The sequence below is a fragment of the Pecten maximus genome, chromosome 4 (genome assembly GCF_902652985.1).
Source record: "Pecten maximus chromosome 4, xPecMax1.1, whole genome shotgun sequence".
In the NCBI taxonomy this organism is placed as follows: Eukaryota; Metazoa; Mollusca; class Bivalvia; order Pectinida; family Pectinidae; genus Pecten; species Pecten maximus.
This window is the reverse complement of record NC_047018.1, coordinates 34,419,009-34,437,874: the sequence shown is the minus strand read 5'-3', so window position 1 is coordinate 34,437,874 and position 18,866 is coordinate 34,419,009. Positions and strand designations below refer to the sequence as shown.

Genomic DNA, 18,866 nt, shown 5'->3' with positions numbered 1-18,866 from the left:
TCAATTATTATCCCCCGTGAATTGCGTTTGCGGGGGATATTAAATTGGGCTCCGTCCGTCTGTGCGTCCGTCCGAGATTCTTTTCCGGGCTATATAGCTATAACTCCATAACCGTTCAACGCAGCTCCTTGAAACTTTCTGTAAATATCAGACTAGTGCGCTAGTTGTGCCTTTTGCTATTGCGAACCTTCCATTTTCGTTATTTTTTCTGTCGCCATGGAAACTTAGTCAAAAATACCAAATTACTGTTTCCTTTTGTTTCCGGGCTATAACTCAAAAACCATTTGACGCAGCTCCTTGAAAATTTCTGTTAATATCAGACTAGTGCCCTAGTTGTGCCTTTTGCTATTGCGGACCTTCCATTTTCGGTATTTTTTCTGTCACCATGGAGACTTAATCAAAAATACCAAATTACTGTTTCCTTAATAACTCTTACTTTGAGCTTGATATATACATGTATTTGGGTTTTCATACCAACTGCGGGGCGCGGGGGATAATTCCAAGCTTTGCGGCTCCTTGTTACTACATGATTGTGTACATCTGATGAAGAACCATTTGCTTGCTTGCATCTATCAATTAACCAGATAAATCAAGCAGATTATACATAAGCAAAATAGTGTTGTCAGCCCTGGCAGAAGTTTGGATATAGCTGTCCAAGATATCAATATTTTATCTATATATAAGAGTATATTAAATCTTAAATGTTGTGTATATACACCAGTATTTACAATTTAAGTGTGGATTTTACAGTATGTAGGGCATTGGAACTTTCTACAGAAATGTAGAATTTGAGTCAAAAATGGTTTTGATCCCAAATTGGCACTTTGGTAGAATTTCCCAACCCGATCTCCTAGACCTGCATATAAATTACCAGGTAAAGTTAACATTTTTCTTTCTGGACACCTTCTAAACTTGTAATACCTGATGAAAATTGTGAGAGACATTGCTATTGCAAAATAAATACAAACTGACAAAAACCAGCAGGAAATGATAATGGAATGATTTTAAAATGTAAAGTCTGGCAGGAATTTGTGTCGTGATGTTGTACTGTATGTGTTTTAAATATTTTTACTGCTAAGCAGAACTCAATTTTATGATGCCATAATAATATTGCATTGAAAATCATCCTTATGTCTCTTGCCCTCTGGCTGAACACTTAACCTTTTGCCAATCAGTCAGGATTAGTGAATGCAGGGATTAAGATTTTAAGTACGATATTTACCCTATTCCTTATATCAAAGCACTCCTGTCCTTACTGATCTTCAAATATAAAATTAACCTTTTTAACCAGACTAGATTGTTTCCGCTATGTTAAGGTACTTGAATGAAAGGAGGGGAAAAAATAAGGGGGGAAAAAATGAGGGGACACCCGGGTTCGAACCAGGGACCTCTCGATCTGCAGTCGAATGCTCTACCACTGAGCTATATCCCCCTTTACATTTGTGTAGTGCAAAATATTATTTTAAATACATTAAACATCGACCTAGGTGAAATATGTTTATTGTGTTAATTGGTTGTTTATTATTACGTTTGTCATTATATTTGATTTTTAGTGTTTCGATACACATTGCTTAATTCATTAATGACATGTCGCTTGAAAACGAGCACCGACCTTCCTGTTGTCACCGGCAACAGGCAAGCGTACATCCGGGCTACTTCAAGATGGCTGCAAGCACATAAACAAATGGTGTTGTCCGACAACTAAACGCATGGTAAAGTAAAAAATAGATGATTGCTATGTAACCATATAGGATAATGGGTTTAACTCTTATTTGACTTTCGTTACATTTCAATGTTTCCGTCTGTACTCAATAAATGATGACTTACACGTGGGCAATCCTGAGAGTTGAAACCTCGGAGAATCAGTGAGCAAATAGGTCCTACAGTACAATAGCAATATTTAGTTTGCGATGTAACTTCAAAAATATATGGTTGGACGGTTTTCAGTTATGATTGGCCAATGGCTCACCGCAGGATTGTCGATGTATATATTCGTAATTAAGTTTATATATCGTACTGGATGAAATCTGATAATAAATGGTCATGCATGTCACCAAATTTAACTTGGACCGTTAAAGTAGAGACTGGGTTAGCCGAATTTTCTGACGATCTTACTACGTAGATACGCTAAAAGGCAGCTTTAAAGGCGATATTAACATCAGAACCCTTCGGATTAGCACTGGGCATGTCCTCTTTACTCCAGAGACGTGTAATTACATATGATATTGCCAATAGTTATATAGGTGAAGTGAAAATTTTCGGTTGTCTTGTAATTTGAATTTCGATACCACACATCATTAATCTAATATACCCAACACTTTCAAATTAACATATAATCCTATCTATATTTGAGTAAATGATAATTTTCAATTAATGATGATGCTTTAGCCATGTAGACATATTGAAAAAAATATGGTGTTATAGTTTCATGAATATCCACAAAAATAACATTGGGTACAATAAAGAACAACACAACATCTTCAACCAACTTAGAGTTTAATTTTCATAATTAAGTTAATTATTCACCATTTATAAATGCCCTCAGCAGAATACACACACTTCCCAATGACACTTAATTATAGCATCCTGAAAATATGAACATTTAACATCTGTAACCATCCAGAAATATACAATTGCATAAAAAATTCTTCTTATTTCATTAAATATTCTCAAAAGTGTGTAGGTATATATGGTACTTTTAAGGTGTCCATGCTTTCCATTTGATAAATCCAAAAGTTGCTGATGTTTTATTAGCCTTTTAAAAATGAGTCTCAATCAATTGTAAGTTTAAAAAAGGCAAATAAAACATCACTAGAAACCTTTGAGTTAGCTTTGCATGCATGTGTAATGAATGTACTGTATACTATAGCTTCCTGTCATAAAGTTTATCACTGTATGGGGGTCGAATGCAGGACATTTTACCTTATTTATTCTAATTTCAATTATGTCCAAACTGAAGCAACTTAATTAATACGATCTACCCATATTTTTTGGATGGAGTTGTAGATTGTATAAATGTTCCATTATTGTATTCCAAATATTTTCTGAATACATCTTTCCATATAAGAAAATATGTAAAAGAAATTGTAACAAATTTGATATAAATAATTACACTTGATACAGATTGCATTGCCATGAACTATTGTGTTGTTAGATGGCAAGGAATATGATAATTGTATTTATAAAAAAAAGTGATAATTAATTTCATGATGTAAGATGTAATACCCCCTGTAACACAAGATGCATGGTAACTTATCACATGCATTTAATTAACAACAGCCATAAAGGATGTCGGAGCCAGAGAAGAAGGAAGTTTCCGACAAGGAAAAGGAAACTGCAAAACAAGATGAAAAAGAAAAAGTGAGTAAATAAAACATTGATTGTGTTTCAAGGTTGTCTGAGGCTCTGCATACACTCAGTAGATAAATATCAAGTGCTATACTAGCTAGTATAGAATTTACTTTATCTAAATTTTGGTCTTGTTTACACTGATGTTATGAATACATAATGTTACATGTACAAATCAATTCATTTGTATAATTTACTATGTTATTCCCCTTTTGATGATGATGTATCATAATAGTGCATTCTGGTCCTACTTTCATCAATATTACTTAACTGAGGAAATACCTAAAAAGATTTAAAGGTCAGTTATTTTTTGTTTATATTTGGTAATTTGTTAAAAAAAACAATCTACAACAACATTATTTTTAGGACACTGCTCAAGGTGGAAAGAAGACTCCTGTCAGCGGAAAGGCTAAACCAGGAAGTGGTAAAAGATCAGGAACACCCAGCAAGGGTAATAAAGGAGCTGGTGATAAAGGGGTAGCTACACCAAAAGGTAAGACAAGGATTTTCTAAGGAAACATGTCACTAACATAATAGACTAGGTTGATTATGTAAAGATTGCAGCTATATGAATGATTCAATAAGCTTTTAAGTTTCATTGATTATCTAAGCATCCATGTTTCCAAAACCCTAAATTCAGTCAATATTATTTTTCAGGAAATACAAAGTCAAAGACCAAAGAGGATGTGAAAGCTCCAACACCAGACCCGGCAGGGGAGACAGAAGAAGAAGGTACATAGTTATCATCACTGAAATTTAAATGTACCTTTGTAGATGGGTTAAAAGCTAAATATTTTTGTTTATATAATATTAAATGCTATTGCAGTGTTGGAAATAACCATTCAACTTTAGATTTATTTAAAGATATCTGTAAGTTGTAAATGCTTTTATTTTAGAATCTTTACAAGGATTGTGAATTATATAGTACTTCTTGGGGATATTCCAATAAATTTTAAATTCCAGGAGAGGACTTCAGAAATTTTATCCACAGTGGGCAGAGGAGAAAATGTGTCTTAAAATTAGATGGTACTAGTTTAATTAAGAATCTATCGGTGGTTCCTCTGTGACAAACCTGAAGTTCTCCCTTGAGTAGATATTTTACTGGAATTGCCCTTACTTATTCAACCAATTTTTTATGAAATTTTGTACACATGATCAGACTACCTAATGCAGTTGTGTGCTTGCCATAGATTTTCATTTTGATGACTTTCTAGGGAATTCTACACCATTAATTATTTGGTTAATATTACAAAGGTCTGCCAGAAGGATGCGTTCCACTGTTTATGTCTTCAAAGTCCCAAGAAATCTTTGGCTGTACCTGTGATGTTGACGTGACAGAGGAAAACCCTATCAAAGTCATCATGAAGGCTGATATCATGGAGGATTTCCGCAACAGGGCAGCTGTTTGTGATTTCCATCCTGTGAAACAGGAAGTGCAGGTAACACTAAAGGCATTAGACTAAATGCTCTACTTTTGTCATAAGTATAGACCCACTAGTTCTAAATCAAAATATTCTATATTACCGAGTCCATGTTTTGCAGCAAGCAATTTCTACCTATGTCAAATTCCTATTGAGTAAAATTAGGGAATAATCATCACTGAAAAGAGCTTTTAATTAAAAAAGTAAAATGATGTTCATTCTCCTGAAGTGGAAAAAGGGTTGAGCACCCATTTGTGGTTGTTAAAATCTTAAGCACATAAGATTCCTTTTTTTTTTTTTTTTCAAACCCAAATTGTGTATTAATAATCATTTGTAAAACCAATTTGATAACATCTGATTTTAATTATCTTTATAAAATAGGAGCTTTTAAATGAATACAATTTCTTGATAACATAATAATGTGAAAAGACAGATTTATCACAATTAATTACTTGTAAGAAAGACATTTCAGATAAAGGTTATATCTTTTCAGGATTTTCCATCTGATGAGATTGTCATTGTATATGATGCTGATTTCAAGTATGGACAAAACTTCTACATCGCAATCACAGAAGAAGCCAAGGAGAAAATATTGAATGTAAGTTAGTAATATAGAGTAAAGACAGATTGTAGAGAAAATATTAAAAGTTAGTTAATCATCATTACACACCTGTTCAATTTTGACGGACATGTTATGGTATACCGTCAAATTGTTTTGTGGCAAGTTATTAACTTATATATTACTTCAGTAATCTACAGTTAAGTCAGATTATGTGTTATATTTTCCAGACTTTTTTCATGATGATGATGGCACAGATTCAATTTGAGAAAAGGATTTAAAAAAAAAAAAATTTAAGTTTAAGACATAATTTGGACTTTACTTTTTGGGGTTGTTTTTTGTTTGTTTTAGTTTTGAATAGGGTCAGATGAGAATGTTATCCATTTGTGGTGCTTTGTGCATGTAGATATTGTAGGTGTTTAAAACTGAGTTGGTTACTTCTATTTACTTTACATGCTATGCATTTATCCCAACTGACGAAGCACTCATTTAGAATAATCTTAATGTATCAATATCCTTTATGTAAATGTAACTTTTGAATATGTATTGAAGATAGACTATTTAGAACTAACTTGCTGATATTTGTCCAGCCTTTTGGTCCTGAAGGAGAAGGAGGTGAGGCAGGAGCAGCAAAGGAGGAGGAAGTTGTATACAAGTACATCCCACCAGAGTCTAAGGATTGGGTGTCACTTGGAAGTGAAAAGGAAATCAAAGAAGAAAATGTTGTAGAAAATCGGCGACGAGTACGCATTTTTTATGTTTGATGATATTCTAATTCTAGCCCTCAAAATCAGAGCATTTTTCTCTATGTAGATTTAATTGTAGATTTAATTCAGCACAATTTATCATAACTTGTATTTTGAAATTATCTGTAAGATAAAGAGTAGAATGTAATGCTAACATTTTAAAGATGAGTAATTTGTTAGGTGATTGTCAGTGACCTACCATATTGCAGATATCATAATACAAATGTGTTGTATTCCCAGATCAAACCAGGGGAGTTATATAGATAATGACTCCATGTTGGATTGTAAATTTGTTTTCTCTACAGATAAAGATTTCTGCTCGACGTATCAGGAAGGAATTTGGAGCTCCTTGTAATTTCGAGGACAGAAATGTGGCAGACGCTAAAGATGCCTATGTTGAGTGTACGGCATATGAGGACCGTACTTATGACCTAAAGAAAATGGAATTGGACAAATGTATCCAGGTATGATACAATATGTATGATTATGTTTATGGTTTGGCTTGATGTTATCATATGCATTGATAAATGTACTGCAATCCTTGATTTAAAGAAAATTCAACTTTTTTTAGCAATTCTTTTAGTTCTGCTTGCACTAGATTTTAATTCTACAAACTTGCTTTATTTGAATTTCCATTGGTGATTGTGAAAATTCAGACCTTAATAGCCTTAGAAAGTTTGCATTTTTTGTTGTATACAGACATTATTCCTTAAAACAGCACCTTTTAAACTGTTCTTTCTGATCGGCTAGTTGAAACTTCAAGCCAACGGATAATAAAACAAGATAGGTGAGAGTTGACAGGTATGAATTCACTGGAAAGTTTTTAGAATCTCGAAAGAATTGTTATCATTAGATAAAGGTTATTTCATTCACAACGTACGTTACACCCAAGATTCTTAAGTGAGCTAGTTCTTTATGGCCGGCTATAAGGGTGAGGCTTCATCAGGACAACTGTTTTGACAATTTTTACCCCTGAGGTTCAAAAACAGGGATCAATTGAAATTTTTAGGAGAAAGATATTCACAACTACAATGTTCTGTGTTTTAGGCAGTACCAGACCTTGTAGAACAAGGTACGAACACTGACTGGCGTTACCCAAGGAATGCTAACACACAGTACTATCCCCGCGAATTTTCAGAGAAAGAAAAAGAAACGATTGAAAAATCTACCGACTTGCAAGCGTTTGCTAAGGATATGGTTCCAAGGTAAATCTGAAGAATTTCAGTTTTGAAATTGTCAAACAAAATAGAAATTTGTCATTATGAATATTAAAAGGTTTTTGAACCTTGGCCACTGCAAGTTACAAATGAGAACTTTTTGAATTTTAAAGGCCTCATTATTTGGTGTTCACTTTTAAATATGACTTAATTGATAAGCTTCAACCTATATCCCGTACATAAACTAATGACAATATAACATTGTTGCTGCACATGGTCTGTTGAATTATCTTCAAAATTCTAAACTTATCAACGAAACGCCTTATATTAGAAATGTTTTGACTCTTTGCCCAGGTTTGAACTTGCCCTTCAGCAGAATGAGATTATGGATGTATTCTTCATAGACTGGCTACATTTAGGGGATGCTGATGGATCCTTTGGGAACAAAGCGGACAATCACCTTAAGGTTAGTAAGAAATAATGGAAACTTGCTGTTACCTACTTGCACTTAGCTACATGTTTAGAAATAAGTTTCATTTAAGTAGGCACTCTCTTTTGATGCGTTGATGATGTCTGTTCAGGCACCTATGTAAATGAGTTCAGAGTTTTATGCATGAAATATTTTAAAACATTGTATTAGTTCTTGTATTGATGATGATAATCGTTGACAATAGGTAAAAACTCAAAGTTCATGTATAATATTACATGACTTCTCAATCTATAGTCAAATCAGTTCATCTCCAAGTCATCATTCCTCTGATAGGATATCTAGCCTTCTGAACTTAACTTTGTAAGCAAATGGAATGTTTTAACAGTTTCAGTTTTTTTTTTTCATTATTTCAGGAGTACCAGTCATTTACAGACCTACAGTTTAGTAAAGACAGGACTATTACAGCTATACAGTGGCACCCTACCATTAAAGGTAGTCTTGATATTAATTCTCAACTTTGATTGTGATATCTTTTTCATGAAATACACAACCATATTTATCCACAATTACCCCTATTTAAATAAGCCCCCTTCTTCAGTTTTAGAATAATAAGTTCATAAATAAGCCCTTCCTGAACTTTAATACTAAACTTTCACACTAGGGTAGGGAGCTTATTTTATGATATGATAAGTCTTTGTTTAATTATATCATTATACCCTAATGCCAATACATGCTAGCTGTATGTCTGACCTTTGACCTTAATATTTTCAGGTGTGGTTGCTGTGGCTGTGGCAGAAAAGCTGAGTTTTGATGAGAGGATTGATAACTGTGCTAAAGTCATTATGACTCCATCGCTGATCTTGATCTGGAGTTTTACCGACCCCATACACCCACAGGTAGCGAATTCAGTCATTTTATATTCATCAGACGATCGTACTACATGTATGGTTCATTAACACATCGGCTTTTAAAAGTATAACTTTATATTTATAGGCAAAGTTTGCGGAAGAATATGCATGTATATCAATATGTATTATACATGATTTATACACAACACACCAAAACAGTATGAAAGTCAAAAATTTATTGAATGGAACCAAAAACTTGTTCAGGCTCATATTAAATATTATCTAAAGGTTTTGGCATTCTTAGGGGCTGCTCATTCTTACAACTAAATAACATCAACTAACAATATTACATAATAAATTTTACTCGCTACTCAAAAGATACACCTAAACAATTAAGATACTAATTATACTATAGGGGCATGCAACCCCCAAGCTAGAGCGATCATAGCTTAGCTAGCTATGACTAATCGAGAGGAGAGAAACCTAGCTTGAGCGACCTCAAGCCACAGAGTAAGCAGTTGGTAGCTAAAAAGCAGGCAGTTCTGCTAAGACTGTTTCAGATGGGGCGACCCCCGAGCTTGGGCGATCCCAAGCATATCATCTACGTAAGAAATAAATACACAAAATATGATATAATGAATTGGGGGCAAGAAATTCCCCGAATTTAAAAGCCTTATCCTCTAACTATTCCTTACTAAGAAGAGCAGCCCAAAATAAAAATGAAAATGTGACAGCTTGCATTGTAACAAAATAAAGCTTATAATTAACCAACACAGATGTACAAAAAGGTGCTGCGAGCCGGCTGCCCCAACCTGAATCAGGGAGGTAGGTTTATCCAATGCTCAGACCAGCTTGCCAGGTGTTGTCTCACCATGAGGCCTTACTTACCCCTAAACAAATGAGCCCGAAACAAGTAAAAAAGACATGTAATAAATATAAATATTATAAGTAAACACATATAATAAAAACAACATATACACATGAAAAGTACAGGCAATCAAAACAAAACAACAGTATATAAATATTAAAAAGTAATTATAATATAATATAAACAATTATACACAAACCACAGTAAAGAAAACTGCAAATTATAAAAGGTGGAGGTGGGGCGGATGGTGGATGATGAATAAAACACTGCTGCTACAAATAATCACGCTGCTTGAAAATGAATGCAGGTGGCGCTATCCCCTGACGTATTTCCATTGGTCAAGAACATCACGTGATCAAAGGCGCGAGGTTAGAAATAGATATTTACTAACATGAAGACTGTGACGGGGTTTTTAAATGTTGTGTACAAACAACTATTTAGTAAACAAAATATCATTTTATACACAACACACCAAAACAGTATGAAAGTCAAAAATTTATTGAATGGAACCAAAAACTTGTTCAGGCTCATATTAAATATTATCTAAAGGTTTTGGCATTCTTAGGGGCTGCTCATTCTTACAACTAAATAACATCAACTAACAATATTACATAATAAATTTTACTCGCTACTCAAAAGATACACCTAAACAATTAAGATACTAATTATACTATAGGGGCATGCAACCCCCAAGCTAGAGCGATCATAGCTTAGCTAGCTATGACTAATCGAGAGGAGAGAAACCTAGCTTGAGCGACCTCAAGCCACAGAGTAAGCAGTTGGTAGCTAAAAAGCAGGCAGTTCTGCTAAGACTGTTTCAGATGGGGCGACCCCCGAGCTTGGGCGATCCCAAGCATATCATCTACGTAAGAAATAAATACACAAAATATGATATAATGAATTGGGGGCAAGAAATTCCCCGAATTTAAAAGCCAAATCGAAGAGGTTACAATAAAGTAACCGAATGAGAGCCCCCAAGAAAGAAATTATGTGCAAGAAGGATATGACAATGTAATATTTTTAAGAGTGTAGATAAAGTGAATCGATGATGAACTAGAAAATTATTGATTATAATCCGTACAACTAAGCACAAATTTGCCTATAGAAATTAATGCACCGTATTACATATATACACACATAATTATCATATGCTCTAAAATGAGACATTAAGAAGTTAAATGTGGTCCGTGGCACAGTAACTGGTATAAAGCTTGCAGATAAACCAAGTAATGACAAGAGTTCAAATGATTGAAAGGTTATATCACGTATGGAATAAAGCTGAAAAAGAGAGGAAAAACATACCTAATACTATAAAGTGAGATAGTATTTAAAGGAGCACTAGATTCTGCGTGTGAATGAGACAGATGCAAGAACTACATCCTTCTGATGGAGGTCTAATTAAGGAAACAGTGCCAATGATAAAGTGTTAAGGATGATAATTAGGTACTGGGAACGCACCCTGAAGATGTAAGAGGATAACAAGCTCCTTATGTCAACTATATCTACTAATAATAGACAAAGAAAGGGTTGCAGATGTCCTAAGAAAGTCAACAAACTGGTTGCCAAGACTAAGGAACTTACATACACAGAACAGGTAGTTATAATGAACCTGCCAACACTCAAACTGATTACGATGCATAAAAGGAGATACGATTAAAGTTATAAGTACTTAATGCAATAAGGATACTGAATGTAGTACAGGGCTTATACAGCTAACTTAAATAAACAAGATGTGAGTATTCCGAGAAACACCCAGAGAAGAGACTTGACTCTGTCGGACTCCAGAGAAGCAGCTTGACTCCAGGTATTTCACAGTGAAGAAAGAAATTGAGTATTCAAAACTAAAGAAGGGGCTTGACTCTACTGAACAGCAGAAATACAATAAGGATACTGAATGGTGTACAGGGCTTAAACAGCTAACTTAAATTAACAAGACTTGAGTATTTGGAGTAACACCCAGAGAAAAAACTTGGCTCTGATGAACTCCAGAGAAGCAACTTGACTCCAGGTATTTCACGGTGAAGAAAGAAAATGGAGTACTCGAAACTTATAGAAGGAGCTTGACTCTACTGAACCGCAGAGAAGCAACTTGACTCTAAAATGCCTGACTTAGAGAAGAAGCTTGACTCTACTTGACAGCAGAGAAGCAACTTGACTCTAAAATGCTTGACTTAGAGAAGAAGCTTGACTCTACTTGACAGCAGAGAAGCAACTTGACTCTAAAATGCCTGACTTAGAGAAGAAGCTTGACTCTACTTGACAGCAGAGAAGCAACTTGACTCTAAATCATTCATACTGAAAGGTCCTACTAGAGAAGAAGCTTGACCCTACTGAGCCATAGAGAAGCGACTTGACTCTAGTACCCCTGTAGTGACAAACTTGACTCCTATGTGCTACTGAGAATACCCTTGGCTCAGAGTCGCAGTGACTCATGAGAAGAGACTTGACTCGCAGACACAGCTGAGAAGACCCTTGACTCTTGAGTTGTGATTACTCATGAGAAGAGTTTTGACTCATGATTGGAGAAGCGATGACATGACTGCATAAACTAACGAATCAAAACACAGCGAAGTAGTAGCTGGTGGCATGACAAACTTGACTCCTAAGTGCTACTGAGAAGACCCTTGGCTCTGAGTCTCAGTGACTCGTGAGAAGAGACTTGACTCGCAGACACAGCTGAGAAGAGTTTTGACTCTGAGTGTGATTACTCATGAGAAGAGTTTTGACTCATGATTGGAGAAGCAAAGACCTGACTACGTAAGCTAACGAATCAAAACACAGCGAAGTAGTAGGTAGCTAGTGCGGGACACTCTTGACTAAGTGCTACTGAGAAGACTACATACTTTGAGTCGCAGTGACTCATGAGAAGAGACTTGACTCGCAGACACAGCTGAGAAAACCCTTGACTCTTGAGTTGTGATTACTCATGAGAAGAGTTTTGACTCATGATTGGAGAAGCGATGACATGACTGCATAAACTAACGAATCAAAACACAGCGAAGTAGTAGCTGGTGGCATGACAAACTTGACTCCTAAGTGCTACTGAGAAGACCCTTGGCTCTGAGTCTCAGTGACTCGTGAGAAGAGACTTGACTCGCAGACACAGCTGAGAAGAGTTTTGACTCTGAGTGTGATTACTCATGAGAAGAGTTTTGACTCATGATTGGAGAAGCAAGACCTGACTACGTAAGCTAACGAATCAAAACACAGCGAAGTAGTAGGTAGCTAGTGCGGGACACTCTTGACTAAGTGCTACTGAGAAGACTACATACTTTGAGTCGCAGTGACTCATGAGAAAAGACTTGACTCGCAGACACAGCTGAGAAAACCCTTGACTCTTGAGTTGTGATTACTCATGAGAAGAGTTTTGACTCATGATTGGAGAAGCGATGACATGACTGCATAAACTAACGAATCAAAACACAGCGAAGTAGTAGCTGGTGGCATGACAAACTTGACTCCTAAGTGCTACTGAGAAGACCCTTGGCTCTGAGTCTCAGTGATTCGTGAGAAGAAACTTGACTCGCAGACACAGCTGAGAAGACCCTTGACTTCGAGTTATGACAACTCAAGAGAAGAGTGACTTGATTGTGGTTGAAGACATGACCTGATTACCCACAAAATAAACAAATAAAACATGGCATAGGTTGGTGGCTATTGTAAGGAAAAACTTCACTTCTTATGGCTGCTGAGAAGATCCTAGACTTTAAGTTGTGATTACTCATGAGATGAGTGACTTGACTCGTAATAGAAGAGGCTTGATCTGACTGATAACTAATTAAACCTAGTACATGATAATAACAATCTAGTAACAGACTAAATAAAGTGAGGAAGAAACATCATCTCTATATATATCTATGACAAAGCTCTCCTTAACAGTTGCATAATATATTCCGCACAAGTATAAACAAGAATCTGTGACAAGTACAAGGAAAACAATAATGCTAGATACAGATAAAAGGTGTGACAGCTATGCCGTAAACCAATTATTTAGAAATATCTGTGACAAGTACATAGAAAACAGTAACGCTAGATACAGATAGAAGGTGTGAACGCGAAGATATAAATGTTTACTAGAGTAACAAGTATCGAGAATGCTCCTCTGATATCCACGCTGTAACCAAAGTCTGGTCAGGTACAACAAGTCAAAATAGACAGATTGATGAGTAATCTCACCGCTGAAAAGTCCAAGACAACTGAGTTGGAAGCATAGTAAGCTGATGCTACGATTTCCACTTTATCTGCATGTCGCTATCATCGGGAGATGGAAACGCATAATGTAGTTCGGTGAGTTTCCGAGTCGTCTGTATGTAGTTATCAAAGTTGTTCGTTGATTATCCGAGGAGTCTGCATGTCGTAATCGTCGGGAGATTGAAATTCCGACTAGTTAAGTTGTTCGGTTAGTTCCGAGTACACTGCATGTCGTAATATCGCGAGATGGAAATCTAGACTAATAATGTTGTACGTGTAGTTCCTTAATTATTTTTCCTTAAATCAGATAATTACCCCTACAAAATTAACCGTAAGCGCCAAAGAAAACGATGCAATGCCCTACAGTGTTCGACAAGACATGGGCGCTGCCATCTTGAATCCCGCACGGAATCCTGGGATCGCGCACCAAGCTGCTGGTAGTGACGCGTTCCTGACCTGCTTGGCCGCCATGTTAGATGACCCGAGACGGTTCTTTCGATTTCCACTAGCACGAATAAGTCACACACAAAGTTAGATCCCGATAGCAAAGAAAACACATTGTGGTTGCATAAAGACTGTTAGGATCCAAATAGGAAATACACAGCTCGATGACGAATGACATTCGTCAATGTAAACTAAAGGAAATGTCCTCGACACACGTCGATAAAAATGTAAACAAACACAACACACGTGTAAATACCGTTATTGGTGTGTACTTCACTGTCGTAGGAGACGACAACTCCAGGCAAAACACTCGTAAGTTCAAAAGTCAATAGGAGTTGTTGCGACGAAAGTAAACAATAGGAGAAAATAATGATGAATAAAACACTGCTGCTACAAATAATCACGCTGCTTGAAAATGAATGCAGGTGGCGCTATCCCCTGACGTATTTCCATTGGTCAAGAACATCACGTGATCAAAGGCGCGAGGTTAGAAATAGATATTTACTAACATGAAGACTGTGACGGGGTTTTTAAATGTTGTGTACAAACAACTATTTAGTAAACAAAATATCATTTTAAATTTCTTTGATCAGATCTGAAAGGGCCATTGTTAAACAAAAAACCTTTTTTCAGCTTTTATTGGAAGCCCCTGATGATATCTACAGTTTCCAGTTCAGCCCCTCTGACCCGAACATAATCTGTGGTGGCTGTTACAATGGTCAAGTGGTGTTGTGGGATATTTCAGCTCACGCAGACAGACTGAAGCAACAGCGGGGCAGCAACAGAAATAAGAAATCCAATGTCCTGGTTAGTATAGACACTGTAGAATGTGTTATCATAGCCTTGATATTCACTTTACATTCACTCTCTACATCCATGTAATGTGTCATGGCAAAATCACAGACACACGACTAGCTGTGTGGTTGGTGTCAGGAAAAAACCCAGACCAAATGTTTAACTGAGATATTTCTTTTGAATTTTACAGAGGAAGACAGTATTATTAGATAAACAGATAAACGCTGTCAGCACCTGTCAATCATATAAACTGATGTTTCTGGTGTTTATTTTTAAGAATCTTTTTGTTGATATACAAGTGTTGGAATCAAAAGTTTGTGTGCTCAATTTTTTTTTTTAATTCAAAAATCAGTGTCATTTCACAGTATAAATAGGTTCTTTTAGATCTGTCAGAGGAGAAATTGCTCCTAGCATCTCAAAATAGATCAGGATAAATTCATGAATACAGATTTTTAGTATCCCTATACATGATTGCTTTAATGTTATATATTTGATTGGAGATACCACCGCTTCCGGAGAAGCGATTAACATTTCGGAATGAGGGACTTCTACAGGTAAATTTTATGATAATGATGGAGAAGGCTTAAACACATTTTTCATTTACCACAAGGCCATATTGAATTTAGAGACACATTTCCTCAACACTGATTACTTTTCTTCTTTGAGATAACTTGGTGCAAGGTATTACACTGTCATTATGATTTTCATCACCAAATTGATATCAGAATTCATCTTCAACTCTATCATAGAATTTTATTTCAGGAAGAAGCAGAAGCAATTTTCAAGGTAAAATTGTTCAAAGTTTAATCAAATTTACTTCAAATGAACAATTTTATTCACATTTCAAATTTGTTTCCTTATGTTTTTTTTTAATTTGAAAAGATTGAAATAAGGTTACAATTTGCATGTAAAATGGGAAAATAACATTTTTGAACTGATGAGTTATGCTTTTTTCCAAAATGTATGACTTACAAAATATGATCTTGTAAAAACAAGAGGATCATGTGTTGTTCACTCTTTGCATGCTGTTGGTTGGTTGTTTCTGGCAACAGCAGATTCCATCCAGCAGGGATATCAAACTTAAATTTCTTTAATTAATGTACTCGCAGATATTGTAATTGCATCAATATCCACAATTGCACATGCCAACATACATAGAAGTAAGATCTATTGTTGTTTTTCTGTGGATTGGTCATTATTTGAATTAACTTAGGTTTATATAGTACAGGGTTGATAATTACATTTGGCAAAATGCAAAGAGATAAGTTTTATTAAAAATTTGAACAATTCGGTTCTGTTATATGAAGATCTACTGTATACCGGTAGTTGTTTTATTCCCCAGTTCATCCCATTCAGAACAAATATTGCAGGTATTAAGTTTTACCCAACACTGCCTAGCAGGTAAAGTTGTGCATGTCTGTACATTTGTATGCATGTAAAGGCATATAACAGATTCATGGAGATCATAAATATCCCCAGGGTATTTACTTGTGTGCTGTTTTAAATGGTCACAAGTATAGTAGTAAAATAAATCCTAAATCCTCTATAAACATTACCAACTATACAGTATTTTTTATGACATTTTGTTACACTTTAAGTTTCCTCGCTATGATATAACACTCCTTATTGAGGCCATATCATTTCAGGACTTTCATTCTGTTGAGAGTTAATCATGAATATACAATGTACTTGCTTTGATGACAAAAGTTAATGTCTTGATCCCTAGTTGTGGAAGCTCTGTTAGATGTGCTGCTATATGATGTACACTGACTTGTGCTTCCTATTCAAACACAGGTTCAATATACTAAATGCATTTGTAATGTGATGTATTTAATCATTATGAAACAAATTTCATGTAATTACTTTGTGACATACAAATTAATCAAAGTCAATAGGTCTCGGATTCATAATTATCAGCAAAGATCTGCAGAAAAATAGCCACTTCATTTGTATTTGGGTGTGAATGCGTTATCCATCTCCAATAGGGAGGGGTAGCAAATGTAGTGGTGTAAAAAGACATTCAACAAGATAGTAACTGGATACATTAAGATTTATTTAACACTCAGAAGTTTCAACTACAGTGTTGTTATATTGGTTACATTGAAATTTTCATTTTGTTCTTGTTAAATCATATCATTGTTGATATCTGTTTTATATCCGATGTCTATTACTTTTTTATTTACTGGGTACCAAACATTGCAAACAAAGAAATTTAAGAATATATAGATTGGTAGAAATTCCTAATATAGTAAATATAAAGTAAAAAATGATTGGTATGATACATACACATGTAGGTAATAAGTAATTTAGAACTGGTTTTCATGTAAAGTTGTGAAATTTAAAAAAACTGTGAAATGGATTCTGAAAAGTACTGTACTATGACAGAATTTCATTTCAGAAAGAAGCAGAAGCAATTTTCAAGGTAAAATTGTTCAAAAGTTTCATCAAATTTAGTTCAGATGAACAATTTTATTCACATTTCAAATTTGTTTCCTTATGGTTTTTTTTTAATTTGAAAAGATTGAAATAAGGATACAATTTGCATGTAAAATGAAAAAAAAAATTTGACTGATTAGCTTTGATTTTTTCCAAAGTGTATGACTTACAAAATATTATGTTGTAAACACAAGAGATTCATGTGTTGTTCACTCTTTGCATGCTGTTGGTTGTTTATCCCACTGATTTACTGTGTACCTTGACTGGCAACAGTAGTTTCTACCAGGCAGGGATATCATTTTTTTTTTAATTGATGTATTCATAGATTTATTAATTGCATCAATATACACCATTAGTCATGCAAACAAAGGCTCATTTAATGAACTGACCGGCCCAGTACAGAGGTTGATAATCACATTTTGAAGCATGCAAAGAGTTCAGTTTTATTCAATATTTGAACAATTCTATTCTGTTTGTCAAAGATTTATTTTATAGTTGTTCAACTTAAGTTTCATCCCATTTGGGAAAAATGCAGGTACATGTATTAAGTTTTACCCAACACTGCCTAGCAGGTACAGTTGTGTATATCTATATATTTGTATACCTGTAAAGCCATATAGCTGAGATTCATGGAGATCATAAATATCCCCAGGATATTTACTTGTGTGCTGGTTTAAATGGCCACAAGTATAGAAGTGAAATAAATCCTAAATCCTCTATAAACGTTACCAACTATACAGTATTTTTTATGACATTTCGTTACACTTTAAGTTTTCTCGCTATGATATAACACTCCTTATTGAGGTCATATCATTTCAGGACTTTCATTCTGTTGAATGTAATGAAAGTTGATTTTGAAGTTATTAACATATAATTTTTTTATTATGTTCAAACAAAAATTCCTGTTTTGATTCTTAGTTATGTCAGAGTACAAAGACTTTTAAGTTAGACTTATTGATGTACACTGTTATCATCTGTTTCTGATTTCAAACACAAGTTTGCTGTACTAATGGAATGCATTTGTAATTAGATTTAAATAATCATTAGCAAACAAAGAAATCACTTTATGATGTACACATTATTTGATAATCCATTGGTCTCAGATTCATAGTTGTCACCAAACTCCTACAGAGAAATAGTCATAACTTTATAATACTGGTAGATAATCTCCTATGGGAAGAGGTTCAACAAGCTAATAAACTAGTAGTGGTGGAAAAGACCATCAACAAAATTGTCGCTGGATTCATTAATATTTGTTTAATATTTACTACCTCGGTAGTCATATTATTTACATTGAAATTTGCATTTTGTCCTCTTGTTCATATAACGTCATTGGTGATATCTATATTATATCCGATGTCTATTATTTTATGATTACTGGGTACCAAACAAAGAGATTAAGAATAATTAAGCAAATGTTGGTGCTGGTAGAAATTGCTTACATGATTGGTGTGATATATACATGCAGGTAATTATAATTATCTCGGAACTGATTTTCATAATGTAAAACTTTGAAATGGATCCTGAAAAGTACTATACTATGACAGAATTTCATTTCAGAAAGAATCAGAAGGACTTTTCAAGGTAAAATTGTTCAAAGTTTAATATTATTTTTAAATGAAC

At 34.8% G+C, this 18,866-nt stretch overlaps 1 protein-coding gene and 1 non-coding gene across 7 annotated transcripts in view; one reads left to right on the top strand and one right to left on the bottom strand.

Moving 5' to 3' along the window:
• Positions 1–1,360: 1,360 nt before the first annotated feature.
• Positions 1,361–1,432, bottom strand: Trnac-gca. The gene has a single exon. It is a non-coding gene; the product is annotated as a tRNA-Cys (tRNA).
• Positions 1,433–1,612: 180 nt separating this feature from the next.
• Positions 1,613–18,866, top strand: part of LOC117325913 (WD repeat-containing protein 63-like) — a 38,949-nt gene continuing 21,695 nt past the window's right edge. For 2 of the 6 annotated variants that reach the window (XM_033882421.1, XM_033882418.1), the window contains exons 1-16: positions 1,613–1,712; positions 3,280–3,360; positions 3,715–3,841; positions 4,006–4,080; positions 4,603–4,787; positions 5,263–5,367; positions 5,919–6,071; positions 6,380–6,538; positions 7,122–7,279; positions 7,586–7,697; positions 8,075–8,153; positions 8,433–8,557; positions 14,646–14,819; positions 15,570–15,593; positions 17,206–17,229; positions 18,804–18,827. In XM_033882421.1, coding sequence (XP_033738312.1) covers positions 3,289–3,360; positions 3,715–3,841; positions 4,006–4,080; positions 4,603–4,787; positions 5,263–5,367; positions 5,919–6,071; positions 6,380–6,538; positions 7,122–7,279; positions 7,586–7,697; positions 8,075–8,153; positions 8,433–8,557; positions 14,646–14,819; positions 15,570–15,593; positions 17,206–17,229; positions 18,804–18,827 — 1,596 coding nt within the window. In that variant the 5' untranslated portion in view covers positions 1,613–1,712; positions 3,280–3,288. Of the gene's footprint in view, positions 1,713–3,279; positions 3,361–3,714; positions 3,842–4,005; positions 4,081–4,602; positions 4,788–5,262; positions 5,368–5,918; positions 6,072–6,379; positions 6,539–7,121; positions 7,280–7,585; positions 7,698–8,074; positions 8,154–8,432; positions 8,558–14,645; positions 14,820–15,307; positions 15,362–15,569; positions 15,594–17,205; positions 17,230–18,803; positions 18,828–18,866 lie in introns of all 6 variants that reach the window. The other 4 variants (XM_033882423.1, XM_033882422.1, XM_033882420.1 and 1 more) reach the window with 3 other exon arrangements.